The 20,318-nt window shown below is 46.0% G+C and overlaps 1 protein-coding gene, 2 non-coding genes and 1 pseudogene across 3 annotated transcripts; all 4 read right to left on the bottom strand.

Annotated features, from left to right (window-relative positions):
- Positions 1-10,178: 10,178 nt before the first annotated feature.
- Positions 10,179-12,746, bottom strand: LOC123135524 (60S ribosomal protein L37-2). The gene is made up of 4 exons (XM_044554626.1): positions 12,626-12,746; positions 12,378-12,513; positions 10,563-10,664; positions 10,179-10,463 (listed from the first exon to the last, which is right to left on the bottom strand). Exons 1-4 carry the CDS (start codon positions 12,626-12,628, stop codon positions 10,423-10,425), a joined length of 282 nt encoding a protein of 93 aa, XP_044410561.1. The 5' UTR covers positions 12,629-12,746; the 3' UTR covers positions 10,179-10,422.
- LOC123140330 (uncharacterized) lies at positions 11,545-11,623 on the bottom strand (annotated as a pseudogene).
- On the bottom strand, positions 11,810-11,891 carry LOC123140328 (small nucleolar RNA Z199). Its single transcript, XR_006469946.1, has one exon. It is a non-coding gene; the product is annotated as a small nucleolar RNA Z199 (small nucleolar RNA).
- On the bottom strand, positions 11,982-12,078 carry LOC123140353 (small nucleolar RNA R64/Z200 family). Its single transcript, XR_006469959.1, has one exon. It is a non-coding gene; the product is annotated as a small nucleolar RNA R64/Z200 family (small nucleolar RNA).
- Positions 12,747-20,318: the final 7,572 nt, after the last annotated feature.

Genomic DNA, 20,318 nt, shown 5'->3' with positions numbered 1-20,318 from the left:
TAATTAAGTTGAATTTGGGAGTTACTGCTCCACTCACACCATGCAGAATGTAAGTAAACAGCGCACTGCAGCAGTATACAGCCATGTCCGTTATCTAAGTGCTATTCCCCAATTAGCGACAGAACTAACGGACAAGATGACTAACGGACTAACTGCCAATGCGACTTGAACTTTCAAGAACAAGGGAGGTCCTTGGCATGCGTCTCTGGATTCTGTCAGCATCCTCCGCGGTGGCTTTCTGTTTTAGCGTCCCTGGATGTGGTGGTTTTTTGCAATTTACTCTGCTGCCGGAGTTCTTCGACCTCACCCACTCCGACGACGCCGCTGCCTAGGGCTGCGAGGTGCCAGCGTCTTTTTTTAGTTTTATTATTGTTTTATGTTTAATTATTGTCCACGCTTGGGTGCGGCCGGCCGGGACCAGATCCTCTCTGTCCTTTCACCTGAAGCCTGTTAGCGCATACCTTATATGCCCGAGTACAGAGTACCTGTCCCACTTACTTTGAAATGCAATTTATTTGCTGTCTGGTGCTTTTGGCTGAGAGAAACCAGCACGTACAAGTTAGCAAAGCTAAAGCTAACCATTTTCATGTCAGATTATCAATATTTTTCTTGAAGGAAGATATGTAATCCTTGCTAATTTCCCTCCTGTTCTTGAATATTAACCCAACCAGCCTAAGTGCTACATTGACCTTCAGTGCTGAATGACCATGTGCACCCCTGTAGTAGTCTTTAGTACAGAACTTTAAGAGGATATTTAAGGAGAAATGCCAGCTTTCTTTACTGCAATCACTCACAACAGTCTTTAGTTCAGAACTACACGAGGATATTTAAGAAGAAATACTCACAACAGTTTTTCAAGAGGAGTTCAGAAGAAATACTCACAACAGTTCAGAGGATGCAATCAACTCAAAAGTATCAAGGTCCCAAAATTTAACACTTGTCAGCTGAACCTGTAGAAGTTAATTTGTGGAATGAAGAGAAAGAAAAAGATACAACTTGCCAAGTCTATATGATATATAAATAAATCTGTAGGGAAGATGTTATCTGCCAACATATCCTATGTTCTCGTACATGCTGTACAACATACTATCAGGCCAACTCCACCGCACGACCCCAAATGGACGTCCGGTTTGGCCGGATTTTGTCCCTTTGGGGCGCCGATGGGTTCGCCCGTGTCCGGCCTTGTCCGTTGGGTCATGCGTGCGCCCACCGCGCGGCCGCACCCCAAATCACGTCCGCGTTGAACATGATTAAAAAACAGAAAAACGTAAATAAAATGACTAAAAAAATAAATAGGTGCAGTTTAATAAACATAAAACTTAGTTAGGGGGTCACGGACACAAAACGGCACAGTTTAGCAGTTCATACAGTGCCGTAATTAACATAAAAAAAATAAAAAACGCCGCCGCGCGCTCCAGCTGCGCTCGTCGATGCCATGGCCCTCGCCGTCTTCATCAGTGCCGCCGGTGTCATCATCGTCGCTGACGAGGTCGACGTAGGCCGGCGGCGTCTAGAGATGGGGCGGCGATGTGTGGTACACGGGGACGGCCTGGAAGGCCGGAGGTGCCTGCACCACCTCCTCCCGTGGCGAGGCCTCCCGCTCCGGTGACAGTGGCGGAGTGGCGCACCAGTTCACGCCCACGCCGGTGGCTATCTCTGGAGCAGTGCAGGACCAGCCCCACCCCTGGCCCACCAGACCCGGGTGGAACGCGGCCACCGGCTCCTCCTCCATCACCTCCTCCCTCCTCTCCTCCTCCGTGATGGCTGCCATCTGCAGCTCCGGGAAGGCGACGTCGCCGGCGGGAGAGAGTGCCATGGCCTCCTCCAAGCCGTCCCATTGCCGCTCATCGTGCGTGTTCATGGAGTCCTCCATGACACGCTGCATGAGACGGGCCTCCTCCTCAGCTGTCATGCGAGGAGGTAGAGGTGGCGACAGAGACGGGGAAGGCGACGGCGTGGGCGTGAGGCTGCTCACCTGCGTACACCCGCGCACCTCTAGACGTGGCCGCCGCGGCCCCGACACCGTGCCGGCAAAGTACGACGCGCGGCGCGTGTCGTGCTCGTCCTGGAGCCATGTGTCCCACAACCGGGAGTCGGGGGCATACATGTCGTCGTAGTACAGGTCGTCGGGGAGGAGGCGGCGGCGGCGCTCGATCTCATCACGGCACGCACGGCCGCCCACGGGCACCGGCGGGATCGGGACCCGGTCGGCGCTGAGGTGCCATCCGTTGGGGAGGTGGACGTGGCTCCACGGGACCAGCGTCCTCGTCTCCCAGTAGCGCCGGCACACGTCCGTGCAGAGGTACTGCCGGTCGCACTCGCCGGCGGGCCTAGGGGCGATGGTGAAGGGGGCCGGCGCGGGGGCTCGACGGGAGGAGCGCGGCGGTGACGCGGGCTCCTCCTTCTTCACGGAGCCGCGGCGACGGCCCGAGGAGGAGCCGGCCTCGCGGTCGTGTTTCCCCTTGCGGCCGTAGTTCCAGAGCCCCATGGTTGCGGCCGGCCGGCGAGTTCAAGGACGGGGAGCGGCTAGGATTTGGTCGTGTCGGCTTTCGATGGGGCAGAGAGGGGCCGGAGTGGAGAAGTGGAGATGAGGACGATGACCGGTCCACGGGTCCCATTTAAGAAGGACGGCGACCGTTCGATGGCCGGGTGACAGGTGGGGCCATCCGCCCTTGCGCATTTATGTTGGCAGATGGGAGGTAGGTGGCCTCCTGCCACGCGGCCTCGACGCGGACGAGCGCGCGTCCGTTTGCCGTCCGCCGCGACCCAAACCAGGCGCAAGTTTGCGCTCGAAATGGGTCGGCCCGGAACAAAATGGACAAGATGGGTCCGGACCGTCGCGTGCTGGGCCGTCTGGTTTGTTCCTTTTACCCCAAACAGACGGGGGCCGGACAAGATGGGGTCGCGCGGTGGAGTTGGCCTCACCATCTAACATGTGGCAGTAAGAACTCATGGGGAAGAACATCATAACAGTTCGGTGGACCTTCATGAAGCCTAAAGTCATGCAAAGGCTTTCCAGCAATCAAATCCTAGATCTAGCAAGGTATTTCCAAAAAACAATCAGTGACCCCAGAAATATTTCTTCTTACGCATACCCCATATTTTCATGTTTGTACCTGAAAAAGACCGAGACGTCATTTTTTTCCAAAAGGGCGCCGGCCGTCCTGACCGCTGACAGAGATTGCCACCAATCATCTACCTCCCCTCGTCTAGGCATTTGCGCAACTGAGGCCGCTCCAATCAACACCCCCAACCTCTAAATACGGGGGCACACGGGTTGGATATGGAGCGTGCTCCATAAAGTATGTTCGCCGAGTGGCAGAGGGTCGGATGATGACTATGCTACCATGCGTTTTGGACCAAAATTGTCATATTAGTGGTTATTATGTCAACCAGACTGATGCGGCGGCTCTGCTAGAGTTGCTCTTGGCTCTCCATCAACTGTGAGGGTTGGGTGGATTCCGCTGGCACCACGGGCATGCCCCCAACTACTTATCCGCCCCACAGTTGGCTACTTCTTATACGAGTTATCGATCTTACGCTATCTTCTGGCAAAAGTGTCATTCTGATCCCGAGCTCCATGCATCATGGCAAACCAGAAAAATAAACAAATTTAAAAAATTCAGATTTTTTAGCAAATTTTCGTGTTGGAATGACATTAATGGAGGTCGGGGCAACGAAAACATAATCGGTGCTTTCTTTTTTCTTTTTTTGCCGAGACCACCATGAATGTCATTCCATCAAAAAAATTGATATACAAAATTTCTATTAATTTCTGGATTTTATCAGAAACCCCATGTCCCTCTTGTGAATCGACACTCCATGGCCATCTTGTGGAAACTACTCAAAGTCTCAAACACAAATCTTTACAGACTCCATGATAACAATCATCTTAAATAGCCACAACATCGTTGTCACCACATCCATGCAATCGTATTAATAACCAGCTTATACTCATAGGTCCATCCGTCACATCATAGTTCATAGATCAAAAGGGTGAATCAAAATTGAGGTTAACAGAATGCAGAAATGCTTGGATTGACCATCAATGCCTAAACAATAAAAGAAAACATGTACAAAGGGACCAAAGCATGAAAGAGCAACAGAAGATTCATAGTCGAAATGTTTAATTTATTCACTTGCAACCTGTGGCATACTTGCTACTAATTGCAACAAGGAAATCGAACTGGACTATTACTACTGTGAGCTAGAAGAAGGGTCAAGGACATGGCCGGCAAAGACCACGGCCCCGGACACCTCCTCCACTATGTACACCGCAAACGGGTGGTCCGCGACGAACTCCCTCGGAGCCACCCTCCTTGCACACTGCTTCCTACGGCCACTGACGGCGGTCAGGCCACCGCCTTGGTGCCCTCCTCGTTCACCTCGACGACCGCCTTGTGGAACACCTCGTCCAAGCGCACGTCGCAGACGCTCCTCTCCACCAAGCCGGACAGATCGGCCTCCTCGCTGAACGCCCGCCAGAGACCCAGGCTCTCGAGCACCTTGGCGAGGCGGCAGAAGAAGGAGAGCTTAAACTTGGGTAGCAGGAGCTTAGTCACCTTGATCGGATGCTTCGGCACGTGGTCGAGCAGGGAGCCGCGGGATGCCAACGCGTTGGCCATGGCACGCAGCCCGCCACACGCGTGCGGGAGGAACACGCACATCGAGTACCGGGCCGTGGCGTCACCGCCGGTCTTGTAGGGGAGCTTGAGCACGTCGAAGTCCTTGTGGTAGGAGACGAAGATGTCGTGCAGTCCCGGATAAAAGGTCATGAAGGGGACGATGATGGCGGCCCTGGCGCCGCCCAGGCGGTGGAACGTGCGGTGCTCGGTGAGGGCCTTTGGGAAGCGGCTCTCCCACACGCCCTTGAAGTAGATTGACAAGCAAAATTCATCCTTCACAATGCACGGTTCAAGTTATTCTTCATCTGAATGGTTTCTACTCGTCGATGATGTCCGGGTGATGCGAAGGTTTCCCGTGAGGAGCTGTGGTGTATAGGCTGGGGTTGGTGGTCAATGAAGGACACTCTTTGGCCTTCACGTGAACTAAGAGTGGCTCTCCGGTCTGAGGGAGACCGAAGAGTGGTCTTCGGCCCAACAGAGTCTGAAAAGTTCCTCTTCGGGCCAAGCGAGGCCGAAGAGTGACCGAAGAGACTCTTCGGCCTATGGGAGGCCGATGGGGTAATAGAAGTGTAATTTACGAATTTGGACATACGGTTTTGGGATTTGTTAAAAAATGATAACATTTTCACACAAAAAAGCCGTGTTTAAGACTAAGAGATCATAGCACACAAAAAAAGAGAAGGTCTTGAAGTGGCCCGAGGTCAAGGCAATGAAAGTGGCATGTGAGGAGTGCAAGGCGGCAATTGAAGAAGAGAAGTTGTAAGTCCTTGCTGAGGAAGAACCAACGAATAAAATGGAGCAAGAATACATAATCATGTTCACGAGCCCTGTAAAAGTTGACGGCTCGCGGAATGTTCGCGAGGATGATGACCACAACCACCAACTTACAACGACTCTAGTCCATATCACTACATAAAAGGCAGGGCGTCCAAAGCCCATCTCGCCGGATAGTACTTCGCTTGTTTTCATGTGCCAGGGTGCCGGTTGTCCCAAGCCCACCTCTTCGGATGGTACTTTGCTTGGTAACAATGTCGCACATCCTACAAACACCAGACTACTTGCGGATCATGGACAGAGGCCTAGGCAAGGTAATAGGCTGAGAGGGGATCCATTTGCCCAATGCCGCCGCCCAGTTCTGTCGTCCAGCAGCAGCAGGCCAGCAGTACCCCAGGACAGCTGAAATCAAAACAATGCGATCATACACAGAAGCTCTTGGAATTCATGGAGGTCGTCTTGAAAATCAGGTAATGGTTGTTTGTGTGCTTCTGCAGGACATAACCCCAGCCCATCTCATCTTCAACAGTCAAATCTAGATCAACAAAGCTATTTCTCTGTTTGATTTCAAAAAATTTACATTGGGGTTTCCAGTTGAGTACATACTAGTATTATCCAAGCAAGATGACTCACAATGCAATAGAAAGGTTGTAGGGTTTCAGTATGCAATGCCTGCGGTGATATGCCAAATGAATTAGCCTGTCTGAGCTGAACTAACCCAGATTTTCCTAGTTCCTAATCCTATCAAGTAACAAATTTTAAATCAAAGCATGACAAGAGTCGACTAGCATTTTCAGGAAATGAAATTCAGATTTGCAACGATGTTCTTCCACTAAAAGAACACCATTTCTATTGCGAAAACGTGAAATTGGTCCCCTCACTGCTTAAAACAGAATTTTCAAGATGAAGGACGAGGGCGGCGGCGAGGCGCACCTCGCAGCGGCAGAGGACGAGGATAACTGCTTCTATAGACTGATGTGGAATAATTAATAGGAGCCCATCAAACAAAAGTGAAACATTACAGTACAGCTGTGTTTATTTAAATTTTCAGAGGTAACAATAACATTTCATTTGAAATTATGCCACCAATCTAAGCATGACAAAAGAAGCCAGCAATAAAAATTGTGTACTGATCTAAAACAAAGGGCACTTAGGCCTTTTCCACTAATGTAACCCATACTGCAATGGCAGTCAGCACATGTAGAAGGGCTTATCCAGAAGACATGGCATGTATACCTAAATCATACTGCGAGGAAATCTCACATAGAACATAAACAATTCTGGCTTAGCCGAACAGGGACACACCGAAGTGTCTCATACAGCTACACACCAGGGACTACATTAGACATGAAAAGGAGTACAGATCAGACCATAAAAACTAAATTTTGCATTATCCATGAACAACACACCATCTCCATCTGAATCTTTGTGAAGATTTCACTCGAAAACGCAACAGAGCATCTCACCCATGGCTGCCTATTTTTTTTATCAGCAGAACATCATTCATCAATTTGGAGTGTTGCCAACTGCATTCCTCCATCCTCTGGTAGGCGGGACAGCAATGACACATATGGGAGAAATGGCCTAGACCTCTCATAGTCAGGGTGAATGTGATATACAACAGTGCTCTCATGATGATCCAGATCATATGCAATCAGTTCACCATCCCAAAAAGATACCAAGAAGATTATATTGGCATGTGGGTGTACTCCAGTGAATTTTAGCGCCAAGTCGACCTGAAACCTCTTCCTTGGAGCAACATTTGAAAGCTTCCGCAACGGTTCCCAAGGCACGAATATGTCATCAGGGCAAGGCGCATCCCGCTGATAAACACCAACACTAAGAGCATAAACCGATATGGTGAAAATTTTATCTGAGCCCCGTCCTTGACGATCGCTGGAGTCGATATAAAGCAGCTTCCCGGCAGACTTACCGATGAAGATCTGGATGCTCGGATCAACGAATGTTGGCAGCGGAACGGTTCTCCATCTCAGCCCTTGCGCATCAACCATTGCCAACGCAGACTGATCTGGGAGCAAGTGCAGACACCCCTTGCGGAAAACTCCGGGCTGACGATGGCGCAAGGTAAATCCGCCGTTCCACTGGCTTTCCCTTGCCACCCATGCACCAGTTTCCGAAGAGTAAATGTTCACCCTTGTGACAACAGGGCATCGGAAACCCTGGGTCTTTTCCATCACAAACTCGAACGCATGAAACTCTTGGGTGGGCGCATCGCCGTCGAAGCCCAGGTAAGCACGGCGGTGGCCGCCGGTGTAGCCGGAGTGAGGCAGCAGAAAGTAATCGCCGGTGGCCGGATTGGAGACCATGTAAAGAAACTTTTCATCACGCTGACTGCAGGTAAGGGGTGGAATGACGCGGGTGAGGAACAGTCCGTCGGAGGAATCCTCGGGGGAGAAGAAGCAGTCCGTGCGGTCGGGCCTTGGGGACGCTCGCCCAGGGGAAGGCGGAAAGGTCGGCGTAGCTGACGGCGAAGCCCGGGGCCTCGTCGATCGTCGGTGACGATGTGGAAGAAGCCGGCCAGGGTCTGCGCGATCCTCCTCCGGCTCGCGGGGTCGGTGATGACGGCGCGCCAGGCCGGGCGGGCACACGCGCTCGCAGATGCGGAGTGATTTGTAGGGCACGCGGGAGAGGATCTCCGCGGTTAGGTCGTCGGTGAGCCTCGAGAACGGCTCCTCCACCGGCTTCTCCATGGCTTGGTAGGTAGGCTGCGACGGGGGATGGCCGCCGGCGGCGGAGTGGCTTTTAGGTCTGGGGATTCCACGGAGTGGCGACCGGTGAGTCGGTGACTGAGGCCTCGGAGGGGAATGGTACGGGATAGACAAGGCCCACCATGAACTTGTTTACAATAATTTAATAACTAAAATAAAAGACAATAAAGTTTAGAAGTTTTTTATAGAAGAAGCTTGACATTCTTTTGTACTAGTATATAAATTTTCGAGAATAAAAGTCCAGTGTTGACTTCAGGGCTTTTTTTTCTAACAGAAGTCAACGGAGGTTTTTTTTTGATTTTTTTTACAAGTACAATGGAAGGTCAAGTTTATTTTAAAAATGTTTTCAAAATTAGTTGACTTCTTATTTAATTAGTATAAAAATTCATATAGAATGTATACGCCCATAGACCAAAAGTTCCCCTCCTACTTGTAATGTCCTAAAAGGTCATCCCATGGATCCATCCATCGAGGAACAAGAGTTTGAACGGAACTTGTGTCAACTGTTTGACAGTCTTGTTAAATATACCACTCTGGTACCAAAGCCATAGACAAATTTACTCAATATGTAATGGTTCATGTAATATCAAAATAAATTATTACAAAAAGTGACTATCAGGGGGATCTGTGTGTCCGTTCCCGATCTCCAGGCTCCGAGTTTGCTAGTCTACCGGCAGGTCCTCGATGAGGTGGGCCACGGCGTTGACACGCGAACGTGTAGTGTTGAGGAAATTTTTGTACCATGTGTTGTGTTACATTTCCTTTGCCATATCGCACGACTCGATGAGGAGATTGGGTGCGGTGCAAAGGTCTCCTCGATCCACAAGCATGGCGAGGGGTGGGGGATCGACACTGCACTTAATCCCCACTTGCTGCTAGGTGTGTGTGTGTGTGTGCCCTTTCTCATTCGCACTCAAAGTTCTTCGTAGACCGCACCCGTTCGCCATCGAGATCCACTTTTCCCTAAATCGAGCGATGAGCTCATCGACGATCGGTGAGGGAGGAGTGGCTACTGATGTTCACAGGAGGTGATGCGTGCAAACTGGCGATGATATGCGAGATCCAATCCGGGCACAAGACCAAGAGCTATATGAAGCAGGAGTCCATGGTGGTGTTAGAGGAGGTGTCTGTTCGCTGGGGCAGAAGAGAGGCACATGTTGGAGGTGGCTTTTCTCATGTTTCATTATTAGGCTTTGCTCCACAACAATGAGAAAGTGGACAGACGGGAAAAATGATCCAACCCAACCGAAGAGGAAGGCTAAATCATCATCAGCTACACAAAATGCACAACAATGACGATACCGATGATGGTGATGATGTTGGAGACGCAATTGTGTTCAATCATATTAAGGATATAATAATGCTTTCCCCTTGAACCCCTTGCAGAAAAAGTAGGAAAATGGACTGAAATTGTTGGATAAGTGGATTTGCAGTATCTCACCAATCAAAACAGCGAATATTCCCATTGGTCATTATCGAGCCTCGTGACTCCGGCCGTGTCGATATCTTCGTATTATATGTATCCATCTTGACTCGTCTTCGGTGTATCGATAGTTCGTTGTATTACACTTTGAACTAACCTAGAGGCCGTGCTTAGGCAAAAATCAATATCAGTGAAATAATCTCAGAACTCTAGAAATCGTGAAGAATTTCTTTCATTTTGTTAAATATCGCAAATATAGTGGAAAAAACTACATTTATTTGAATGGAATTGTTCATTGGGTTCGACTTGTTGTTCGACTGAACAGATCATAGCACGCAAAATTAAGTTGGAGGAAGTTCAAAAATATAAGGACTTGAAGTGGCCTGAGGTCAAGGCAATGGAAGTGGATGCCAATGTCCTTGCTCGGGCTACTCATTTATTATTTAGAAGCTCAAGAACAGACTCTCAGTGGACAAATTTTGATGCTCAAGAAGAGGAAGATTGTCCAGAACTGAGCCATGTTTTACTGTACTTTATTTGTTTCAAAATGAAGTGCTCAGGATTCTGTCCCGTGTTTCACTGCAACTGCATACAACTAAAGTATGGTTTATCAAATGCAAGCAGTCAGACAGCAACGTAGCCCTCCAAAATTCACTAGATTGGAAAGCAGATGCCCTTTAAACCCACAAACAATTGTAACATTCAGACAAATTTGGACTTAGATTCAGAGGTCAATTTCCAAACCCATGCAACAAAACATATCAGATCCATACTCAATTCTATAGCAACAATAGTTTAGGCGGGGTACAACCCAAGCAAAAAGTCTTTAAATTCTAGCTTCAGGGTATTCCTGATGGGGCAAAATCCAGAACTAGTTGGCCGCGGCCCTGTTCCTGGGCGCAGCCTCGGTACCTGAGTTAACAAGCAGCAGAAAGAAGATGCATCAAAACTGGTTCAGTTATCGAAGGATGTTCCCAGCGTTAATAACTTCTGATAGAGATCGCAATGTACCTTCTCTGAAGTTGCTCTTGAACCTGCGAGGCACGTGGCGCATGTACCTCATCCTTCCAGTGCCGGTGGTCTTGCGCCTGATGGCCTTCACACTCCAGTTGTCTGAAGATACGAATGAATCACTACGTTAGCACCGAGTCAATCAAAAACACCAAAAGTGGCAGAAGCACATTTAAGGCTGGTCACAATGGGGAGGAACTTAGGAGTAACATCACACACTCCAATACAACTTTGCTTATGTGGCACATATTTAATGAAGAGAGAGGTGCTTGTGGTAACTAGCTAAGTTACCGGAACATCACACACTCCAAGAAACAATGAGTCTATAACCTAATAAATACATCGTTACATGACACTACATAGATGTTCCTACCCACTATGGAGGTAGTAACATAGTCTAGGGAAGTGTGTAAGTTACTAGCTTATGTTCTTGCCCATTGTGACCAGCCTGAAGGTAGTAACATAGTCTAGGGAAGTGTGCAAGTTACTAGCTTATGTTCTTGCACATTGTGACCAGCCTACTAAATCATATGACAACAGAAGACCAGTATTACTATACTATGCAGAGGAAGTGCTATCCAATAAGAACAAAGAACACAAAATTTACTAAATATACTGAAGAACAAACACCATACAGTAAGCTTTCTGTTTGTTAAATTGCTCAATCTTCATTGATGAGAATAGATGACAGTCATGATCAGGTAGCAGCGATGATCATGATCATATTGAACAGACAGAATGGCTTACATTTAGAAACAGAGGGTGTAGTAGTCAGTATTTACAGCTAAGCATGGTAGAAGTCAGAGAAAACAAGTAAATAAGATGGCATGTTAGAAGACAAAAGGAAAATAAAGGAAGGAGAAATCATCAGACAGAAGTACAAATTATGGTCCTGTCATATTACTGCAACTTCAAGAAAACAATATCATGAACAGAATAGCATTTCAAAGGACAAAGGTAAATAGAAGATGAAGCATGGAGAAATCATCAGACTTAAAACTACGAATCACGGGAGTGAAACTCCTGTCATATTGTTGCAGTTTCTCATCATCACTTGAACCACAAAAGATACTAGGCAAGGCAGAAAAATGGAACTACAAATTGTAACAGCTATAAATCATTGGAGTTAAACTTATCCACATTGTTCAATTTACAAACTCATTGGAGTAAAATTATATTTGTTGTGAAGATAGCAGGGCTTCCTTCAGTATGTGGATAGCATAGAAAGGCTCAAACATATCAGGGTGTATCATCAGAGACTTAAATACTAAGAATCAGAGGAGCATAGCTCCATCATATTGTTGCAGTTTATTCCTCATCACTTGACCCTCACCCTCAAACATATAAGCATGCATGGACACCAAGAAAACAGGCTATAACAATTTATAGTTTGAAAACTACCGATAAGAAATGCAGACATTATTGCTCAGAACATGAAATATCTTCTCATCAATGCCAAATGGCATCTCCGAAGTCTGACATGCGTTGTAGATTTCATGATTCATCACAGCATTTTGCAAACCACGGAAACAGCACCGAGCAACCAAATACAGCCGAGAATCTCGCGAACACAGACATCATCATTCACTAACAATTCCAATTGGGAGATCAAACTATGCATCCAACAAGCTACATGAACAGGACACGCCGAAAAATTATGGCCCGAGATAACGAATCGGCTGGTTGCATCTCAATTCGAACAGCCACGGCGAGATGACAACCGCATCCTAATGTGGCGAATCAAATCTACACGCAGGAGCAGCGCCCAACAGACCTGGAGATCTAGAACGGAGGGAGGAGGAGGGCGGAGCTTACACTTGCGGATGCGGGCGGCGGGGTAGCCGCAGGAGGAGCAGGTGCTCTTCTGGAGGTGGAAGCTGCGGCGGCCGCAGCGGATGCAGAGCGTGTGGGTCTTGTTCCGGCGCTTGCCGAAACTGCCGGTACCCTTCGTCTGCAAAAACAAAACCACGGCGACAGGAGAGGGTCAGCGTCTCAGCGACAGGCAACGGCGGAGCAGCGGCGCCGGCGGGGAGGGGGGCTAGGGATCGTAGGCGGAGACGTACCATCGCTTAGGGTTGGAGGAGGCGAGCGAATGGGAGTGGCGGCGGTTGAGGCGGAGTGGCGCAAACCCTACCGCGCTTTATAAGGGGGCGGAGCCGCCGGGTGCCGCGGTGGGCTTTGTTTGTCTGTTGGATTGTTGGGCCGTGAGAATGAGGACGCTGCTTTTGGTCCATCTCGCTTCGACACAAGCCCGATCAGGCGCTTGCGTGAAGAAAAGAAACGTGCACTTGTAAAAAAACATTTGCCTAAAAAAACTTGTAAAAAAACATGTCGAGAAAATAAGTGCAATATCCCCCCAAATGCTGAAAAAAACATTTTCAGCCTAACGTAAGCCGAAGAGCGCAGCCATGCAGCTTTGGTCTCCCGTTCACGCGAAAAGGTGGGCCCCAGAGACTTTTCGGCCTACTGTTGACCAAAGAGTACTTTTAGGCCTATTGCTGACCAAAAAGGCCTTTTCGGCCCAGCTACGTATCTCTTCGGCCAATGCGTGACCGAAGAGTCCTTTTCGGCCAACCGCCGACCGAAAACACCCTCTTCCGCCCACACGAGGCCAACGGGGTCATAGTTTTGATTTTTTTTTTTGCATTAGGTGCTATATCATGTGTTGGCTTCCTTCTATGGTATTTCTAGCTAGTTGGATACTTGGTTTTCTACTATGGTAAATAAATAACTCCTTGACATTCTCAGTTCAGCTTCGTATAACCTGAATATATGTTTATATGTTTACTAATAAAATGGCTTCTGGTGTGTAATTTTTCTTTCTTTCAAATCAGTGTACTCTCATCAAGCCTAGTTCAAAATAAATAAATAATTCGTAAAACAAATTTACAAAGCGCAAGCAAACTACAAGTAACTACCACTGTGTAAGAAAATAGGCACGAAGAGATCACAACATTAACAGGCATCACAAGGAGGTTCACTTCACTCTGTTGTTTGCTCATGGATTATATCACTCCACCTTATTCCCAAATACGAGACAAGTTCAATTCTTCCACATGTTTCAATGATAAGCTACAACGGTGAGGAAGTATACATGAAGACCAAGATCGCTTGGATATCTCACATAACATTATTTATGCGTCAAACACACCAATCATCCTCATATCAAAGGCACACACACGGTAAACTCCAGGTTAATTCTAGAAGATATTCTCATAGACCAAACAAAGCCTCCTATTACGGACCAACATGTGGCCAATCGAGTTGCCACACAACCTCAATCGGCTCCATCTCCGATGCTTGGCGCACCGGCCTGACCTCAGCATCAACACCATCAACAATGCTCTCGTCATGATGGCTATCTGGGAGCTCTTGAGTTTGTAGCATTTTTGCGCCTTGTTCCAACGCCTCCTTCTCATCAACTTTCTGAGTAACTACACAACATATACACAGTCATATTGTTACTATTTGAAACACTTGATAATTTTTACATCGTTATCTAATATATACACACGCACAACTAATACATGCATATTGATCTCCTTCTTTAAAGAAAAGGGACATGCGGGATCAGCTCCACCCGAGAATCGCGTATGCGCAATTCAAGAGGGAATAGCGGGATTTTTACTCGACCAGGTCATAGATCCCAAAGGAGAATTCCTTTACCCGCTACCGAAGTAATGCCTCCATGTAGTAGAAATTGTATATACTAATTTATAGTGTGTGTGTGTGTGTGTATGCGTGAATGGTCGTGCGAGAAAGTCGATGATCGGTTCTACGAGAAATTCTATTTATATATATGCATAACGTGTAAAATATGTATTAGCATAAAATATGTTTCAAATGAAAAAGAATTAAATGGAAAACACAAAATTAAAAGAAAAAATAAATCATAAAACTAAAAGCCCCTTAACCTTTTAGTCCCGGTTGGTATTACCAACCGGGACTAAAGGTCTCCCAGCCCCAGACCGCGGGCTCGTGCCACGTCGTGGGCCATTAATGCCGGTTCGTGTTGAACCGGTACTAAAGGCGGGGGGGGGGGGGGGGGCTTTAGTCCCCATCCTTTAGTGTCGGTTTCCAGAACCATCACTAAAAGGGCCATATAAGGCGGGGCTATAGCCCGTTTTTCTACTAGTGACATCCACCGCAACTATGAGGCATGTTAAAATTTTCCGCGGTGAACATATGTGACCAAAGGAGGGTCATGTTAAATTTTGAAAAAAAAAGAGATCATTTAGGCGTTTTAGTATATTGATTGATTTTCTAGGGGTATAATGTGCAAAAATCAAATTTGAGCTACATGCACACGTGGCATTGCACCAAAATGGATTGGAAAAACATATGTGTCACTGCATGCATGTTTAGTCCCCATGCAAGAAATTTCAAACATTTCAAATCCTGATTTTTAAAATCTAGTAAATCCAAAACTTTGTTGAAATTCATGAAACTTATCGTGTTGTCATATGGACACCAATAGACTGTGGTATTGTATTTTTTTTTGTCAAATTTGAGACAAGTTTTGATGCAATCTTTATTTTCTTACAAACAGGAGATTATGAATAATTGGGAACCAATATCTCAATGTCTTCAATAAGGTAACAACACAGAAAGATGTCGTAATTGCCAGGTATAACAAGATTATGATGACATGTGTGGAACGAGGGTGTGATCCCTTACAATTTCCCGTGGATTATCGATGGGTTACTTGATGTGTTTGATGTTTCCATTGCAGTGTTTGAAGTAGCGATTCATCATCCCCGACCATGTGGTATTGCTAAGTACATGTGTTCTTGCGATATCATTTCGATTGTGTCCAATAACACACTGATCATAGGATTGTTGTCGGATGCACACGGTGGCCTGGGTCAGCTTGGACGGTGTCCCCACTCAAACCATGTGAAATGAAAAGGAAAACATGTAATAGGTTTAAAAATCAGACTAAATTGCATTAGAATTCCAGTTTCATATGTAGAAGTTGATTGAAATTTTGTGAAGTGGGTGTGTTGTGCGCCTCTACTTGTGAATTATGAAAGCATATAGTTTTTTCTATCATTGAAATGAAGTTTGTTGCCTTTTCCTAAAAAAATGTGCAACTTCTGAAATATTGTAAAATTGTTGCGGAATGGATCTAAAATCTATCCTAACTTGATTTGAACCACATTGCAATTTAAGTCACAAAACTGAAAATTTCAGTTGGTGGCACTTTCCGAGAATACATCCAAATTTTGTTTTGTCGAATTCTTATGAAATGTAATTTAAATTCCTGAATTTCTACTTGTGGCACTTTTCTGAATATATGTGAAATTTCTGATATTTGTTAAATCTATGTAGAATTTATCAGAATTATATATTAACTTGCCGTGAAATGGATTTGTAAATTAGTGAAAATTGTGATATTCCATTTTTCAGAAATGTATCTAAAATTCAATTCATCGCAACAATCTAAGTGCATTTGAAATTGTGTGATGTTTCCGTTGAAATACAACGGAAACACCAATGCCGATCCGGGCAGACGCGGCCGTCGTGGATCACGAGGACACCGCCACCATCAGCGTCTCAGGATCCCCAGTTGAACAGCGAAACATATCCAGTTTAGGCAAGTAAGACAACACTGTATCGATTTTCTAGGCCAGCAAATGAATTAACTTAAGATTATTTGTTGGTATAAATTAAATTTCACCATTGAAACAGTATACTAATTGATCTCGATTTCTTCTTATGCTACCTAGCAAGAATGCGAAGAGCTAGGCCAGAAGGTAAGTAAGCTGACTGCAGTGAACGGCACGCTTAGATCAGAACTCGGCCAGCTTAAGAAGGACTGCAAAACCATGGAAACATAAAATAAACAGCTGATGGTGAATGCCACACCCCTTTCTGGCCATGCCCTTGATGGCAAAGTTATTTTCATAACTCAAATCTTTCTGCTGACTGTAACCAGTGGTTTTCTGATTAATGCAGGGTAAAATACTAAGTCACGATAATAAAATGCAGCAGTCAGAGGGCCCTAGCGTTGGGACTACCCAGAGCATCCAGGTCCAAGCGCCCGAGCCGCATCCAGGTCGAACCCCGAGACATAAATTTTATCCTGCCATGAGTTTGTAACAACCTTGGTCAAATATTATTATTCTTATTCCTCTCTGGTTTTAGACAAGAACAATAGAGAATCTTAATCCTTCTAATGTCACAGTCCCTGTAGTAGAGCACCTGCTGCCTCAAACTTCAGAGAAGATGTGCACGAATGGCTGTTTTGGTCGCAGGTTACTCCAAGAAGAAGTAGCTAGAATGCCCATGTATTGGTGCATACAGATTGGCGATTGGGAGTTTTTTGAAGGTTAGAATTCCAGCATCTCAGCATCTTCATTATCCAATAGATTAGAAAAGGTCATAAGTTTTGACTGTGTGCCCATTTGTGTGTGCACGTGGGTAAAAGATCCTTGGACATTTTCGTTTTTAGATCTTTGGAGCATCTTGAGCTAGCAATCCAATATACAATATCACTTTTTGTATTACCAAAGCTCAAGAGAAAATATTTTGAATATTGTCCTAACATTATTAGGAATCTGCACCTGAAAGTTATAATTCTTTTGCAGCAAACAATATAGAGAAACAAGAGCCCAATTACGGAGTAGTAGATCATACAAAGGACTGGAGCCAGTCATGGTCCAAGAACGACAGGGAAATTAAACTAAGCACAACATGTCGGAATAATAGCAGAACTAAAACCCTCTTCAGCCCACATAGGTTGTTTTCTTTTCAAAACAAAGATACCCTGATGCATGACAAAGTTGTGGCGTTGATCCCAAAATTATGCTTCTATGGTATACAATATACACTATAAACCTAAGAGCGGGTAGCTTCAGCTTACTTCTGTAGTATGCTTTCTCAATGATAATCTAGCCCATTTTTGATTATATTACTCAGTAATCCTATTGAAAAGCTATATTAAATCCTAACTTTTGGCTCTTCTGATAAGAAAATTAAGGTGAGGAACAACATCTTGCATTGACTGAAAAATACATTTAAATATTCTGACTTCTATAATGTTCTGTATGTATTTTTACCCAGGATAATGTTGCAAGTGGCAGCGAATTTAGTAGGGGCATAGCAGCGAATTTAGTAATATTGTTGTGAACTCATAGGTAAAATCAGAAGGGAGCCTTGGCGCAGTGGTAAAGCTGCTGCCTTGTGACCATGAGGTCATGGGTTCAAGTCCTGGAAACAGCCTCTTACAGAAATGTAGGGAAAGGCTGCGTACTATAGACCCAAAGTGGTCGGACCCTTCCCTGGACCCTGCGCAAGCGGGAGCTACATGCACCAGGTTGCCCTTTTCATAGGTAAAATCAGTCTCTGTCCAATACAGAGTTGGCATAACTGAGCGTGATCAGGAGGGTAGCGTTATTACTTTGGATTGCTTTACATAGACTGGTATGGCTGATCTTCCCTTCCGTTATTATTGTTGCTTTATGTTTTACTGCCGTTGTTCTTCACTGGATCTTTGGGTTTACAGCTGATAATTGGCATCCATCTTCCAGCGACTTCCCAAACTTTTACTTGCTGAAGTTTCTATTTTATTTTTTCTTTCACTTGATCTTCAGGTTTACAAGGTTATTAATTGGATCCATGTTTCAGCGACCATGTAGAAGTGCATTCGATTAGCTTTCTGCATATTCACAGTTTAGGTTGTTCTGAAATTCTCTTATCAATGCACATGTTTCCTTTTTTATTTAGCATGTGAAGTTCCTTATTCAACACTGATTTTTTGGCCAAATCTGATGATACAGGTTCACCATTGATAAGAGAGAAAATTATTCAAGAAATCGTTGATATGAGAGGCTCCATTGGTACCTTCAGAAAGCCGCATCCCAATGTTGTGGGTTACACTTGGGGTGAAAATCAGCGGCATAACAAGAGAGGTGCATCAATATAAGTGTGGATAAATTAATTACATAAATGCTGCAATGGTGCATTTGTTTTTAGATTCCTGTTGTTAACATGGTACCAAAAAGGTATGCGTGCATGCTTGAAAAAATCTTAACATTTGTGAATCTAGCTATTCAACCATCCTTGAGTGATATATATTTCTTTGTACATTGAAATACAATTGAACAACAAGGAGCTTATATCAGTGGTGTATACGCTCCAAAATTGCGGTATCTACCTTCTGCAAATAACATAAAAAATAAGGTTGGGGTTTACAGGGTTATTAATTGGATCCATGTTTCAACGACTTTGTAGAAGTGCATTCAATTAGCTTTCTGCATATTCACAGTTTAGGTTGTTCCGAAATTCTCTTATCAATGCACATGTTTCCTTTTTTATTTAGCATGTGAAGTTCCTTATTCAACACTGATTTTCCGTCCAAATCTGATGATACAAGTTCACCATTGATAAGAGAGAAAATTATTCAAGAAATCATTGATATGAGAGGCTCCATTGATACCTTCAGAAAGCCGCATCCCAATGTTGTGGGTTACACTTGGGGTGAAAATCAGCGCCATAACAAGAGAGGTGCATTACTATAAGTGTGGATAAATTAATTACATAAATGTTGCAATGGTGCATTAGCTTTTAGATTCCTGTTGTTAACATGGTACCAAAAAGGTATGCGTGCATGCTTGAAAAATCTTAAGATTTGTGAATCTAGCTATTCAACCATCCTTGAGTCATATATATTTCTCTGTACATTGAAATACAATTAAACAACAAGGAGCTTATATCAGTGGTGTATACGCTCCAAAATTGCGGTATCTACCTTCCCCAAATAGCATAAAAAATAAGGTTGGGGGTTTTATGATGTTGCCGCAAGCTCTTTCTCCCCGATGCGTCGCTCTCTAGGGTGGCTTGGGCGGAAACACTAACCGCCATCACACGCCGCCCCCCTCTCCCTCCTCCCCCATCGCTGCCATTGATGGGCAGAGCCCATTGGCGGCTGATGGCGGCGGGATCTGGTTCGCACACGCTCGCGTTGGTTGGGAGTGACCCTCACGGTGGTGTGGGTCGTGGAGCTGCTCTTGACGGAATTTGGAGTTGGTGTAACGGCGCACAACGGGGATTCGCGGTGGAGAGGTGCGTGGCTAGGGCTCGCGGAAGGAGAACGTCTTGGCGCGGTGGCTCCTCCTGGAGGCGACTGCGCGGGACAAGGTGGCAACATCGCGGCTAGGCCATGGCGGCGTGGTGGAGCTCGGCCAGGAGTTGTTGCGCTTGTGGCGACCGAGCACACCAGGGTTCCTGGCGCCTCCATCGTGGTGCACCCTCTAGGTCTTGTGGTCGTGGTTGATGGAGGCGGAGGCGTGGGATGGATGGTCCCGATCTGGGTCGCATGGCCATGGCACATGCATCTGTTGGGTGTGGCCTGACGGCTGCGGTGTGCGGTTGTGACGCCCCTTGGTCAGGCATGGAGTGAGCTCGGTATGCTCTAAGCCGTGGGGATGCTGGTAGATGGGTTATGTGCTTTTGCCTGTGCGCGTCTTGGGTGGACCATGACATCTCGGTTACGGTGGCGAAGTGTTGCGGTGGTGGCGGAGTGGTTAACTTGGACGGTGTGGCCCCAATCTGGTGGCGGCGGAGTGGTCAACTTGACCAAGTTGCAATAAAATCATGATATTTCCCCTATTCAATTAATTTGCTCCTACACATCCCATGGTGTATGCATGTCTAGAAAGTAAGGATTTTGTTTCATAATTCATCAAACTAACTATTGAAAATAACAGTGAACTGAATTTGGAGATGGAGGGAGAGACACCCCATGTTGATTAT

The sequence above is a fragment of the Triticum aestivum genome, chromosome 6B, assembly GCF_018294505.1.
Source record: "Triticum aestivum cultivar Chinese Spring chromosome 6B, IWGSC CS RefSeq v2.1, whole genome shotgun sequence".
Taxonomy (NCBI): domain Eukaryota; kingdom Viridiplantae; phylum Streptophyta; class Magnoliopsida; order Poales; family Poaceae; genus Triticum; species Triticum aestivum.
The sequence above is the reverse complement of the archived record's forward strand: the minus strand, read 5'-3'. Positions and strand labels throughout refer to the sequence as shown.

Bases quoted from the DNA above. Each gene is read 5' to 3' on its own strand.
- LOC123135524 (XM_044554626.1), bottom strand. The intron at 10,665-12,377 runs GTAAGCTCCGCC...TCGTATCTTCAG, and splicing joins CGCCGCCCGCATCCGCAAGT to ACAACTGGAGTGTGAAGGCC. The intron at 10,464-10,562 runs GTACATTGCGAT...TTGTTAACTCAG, and splicing joins CAAGAGCAACTTCAGAGAAG to GTACCGAGGCTGCGCCCAGG.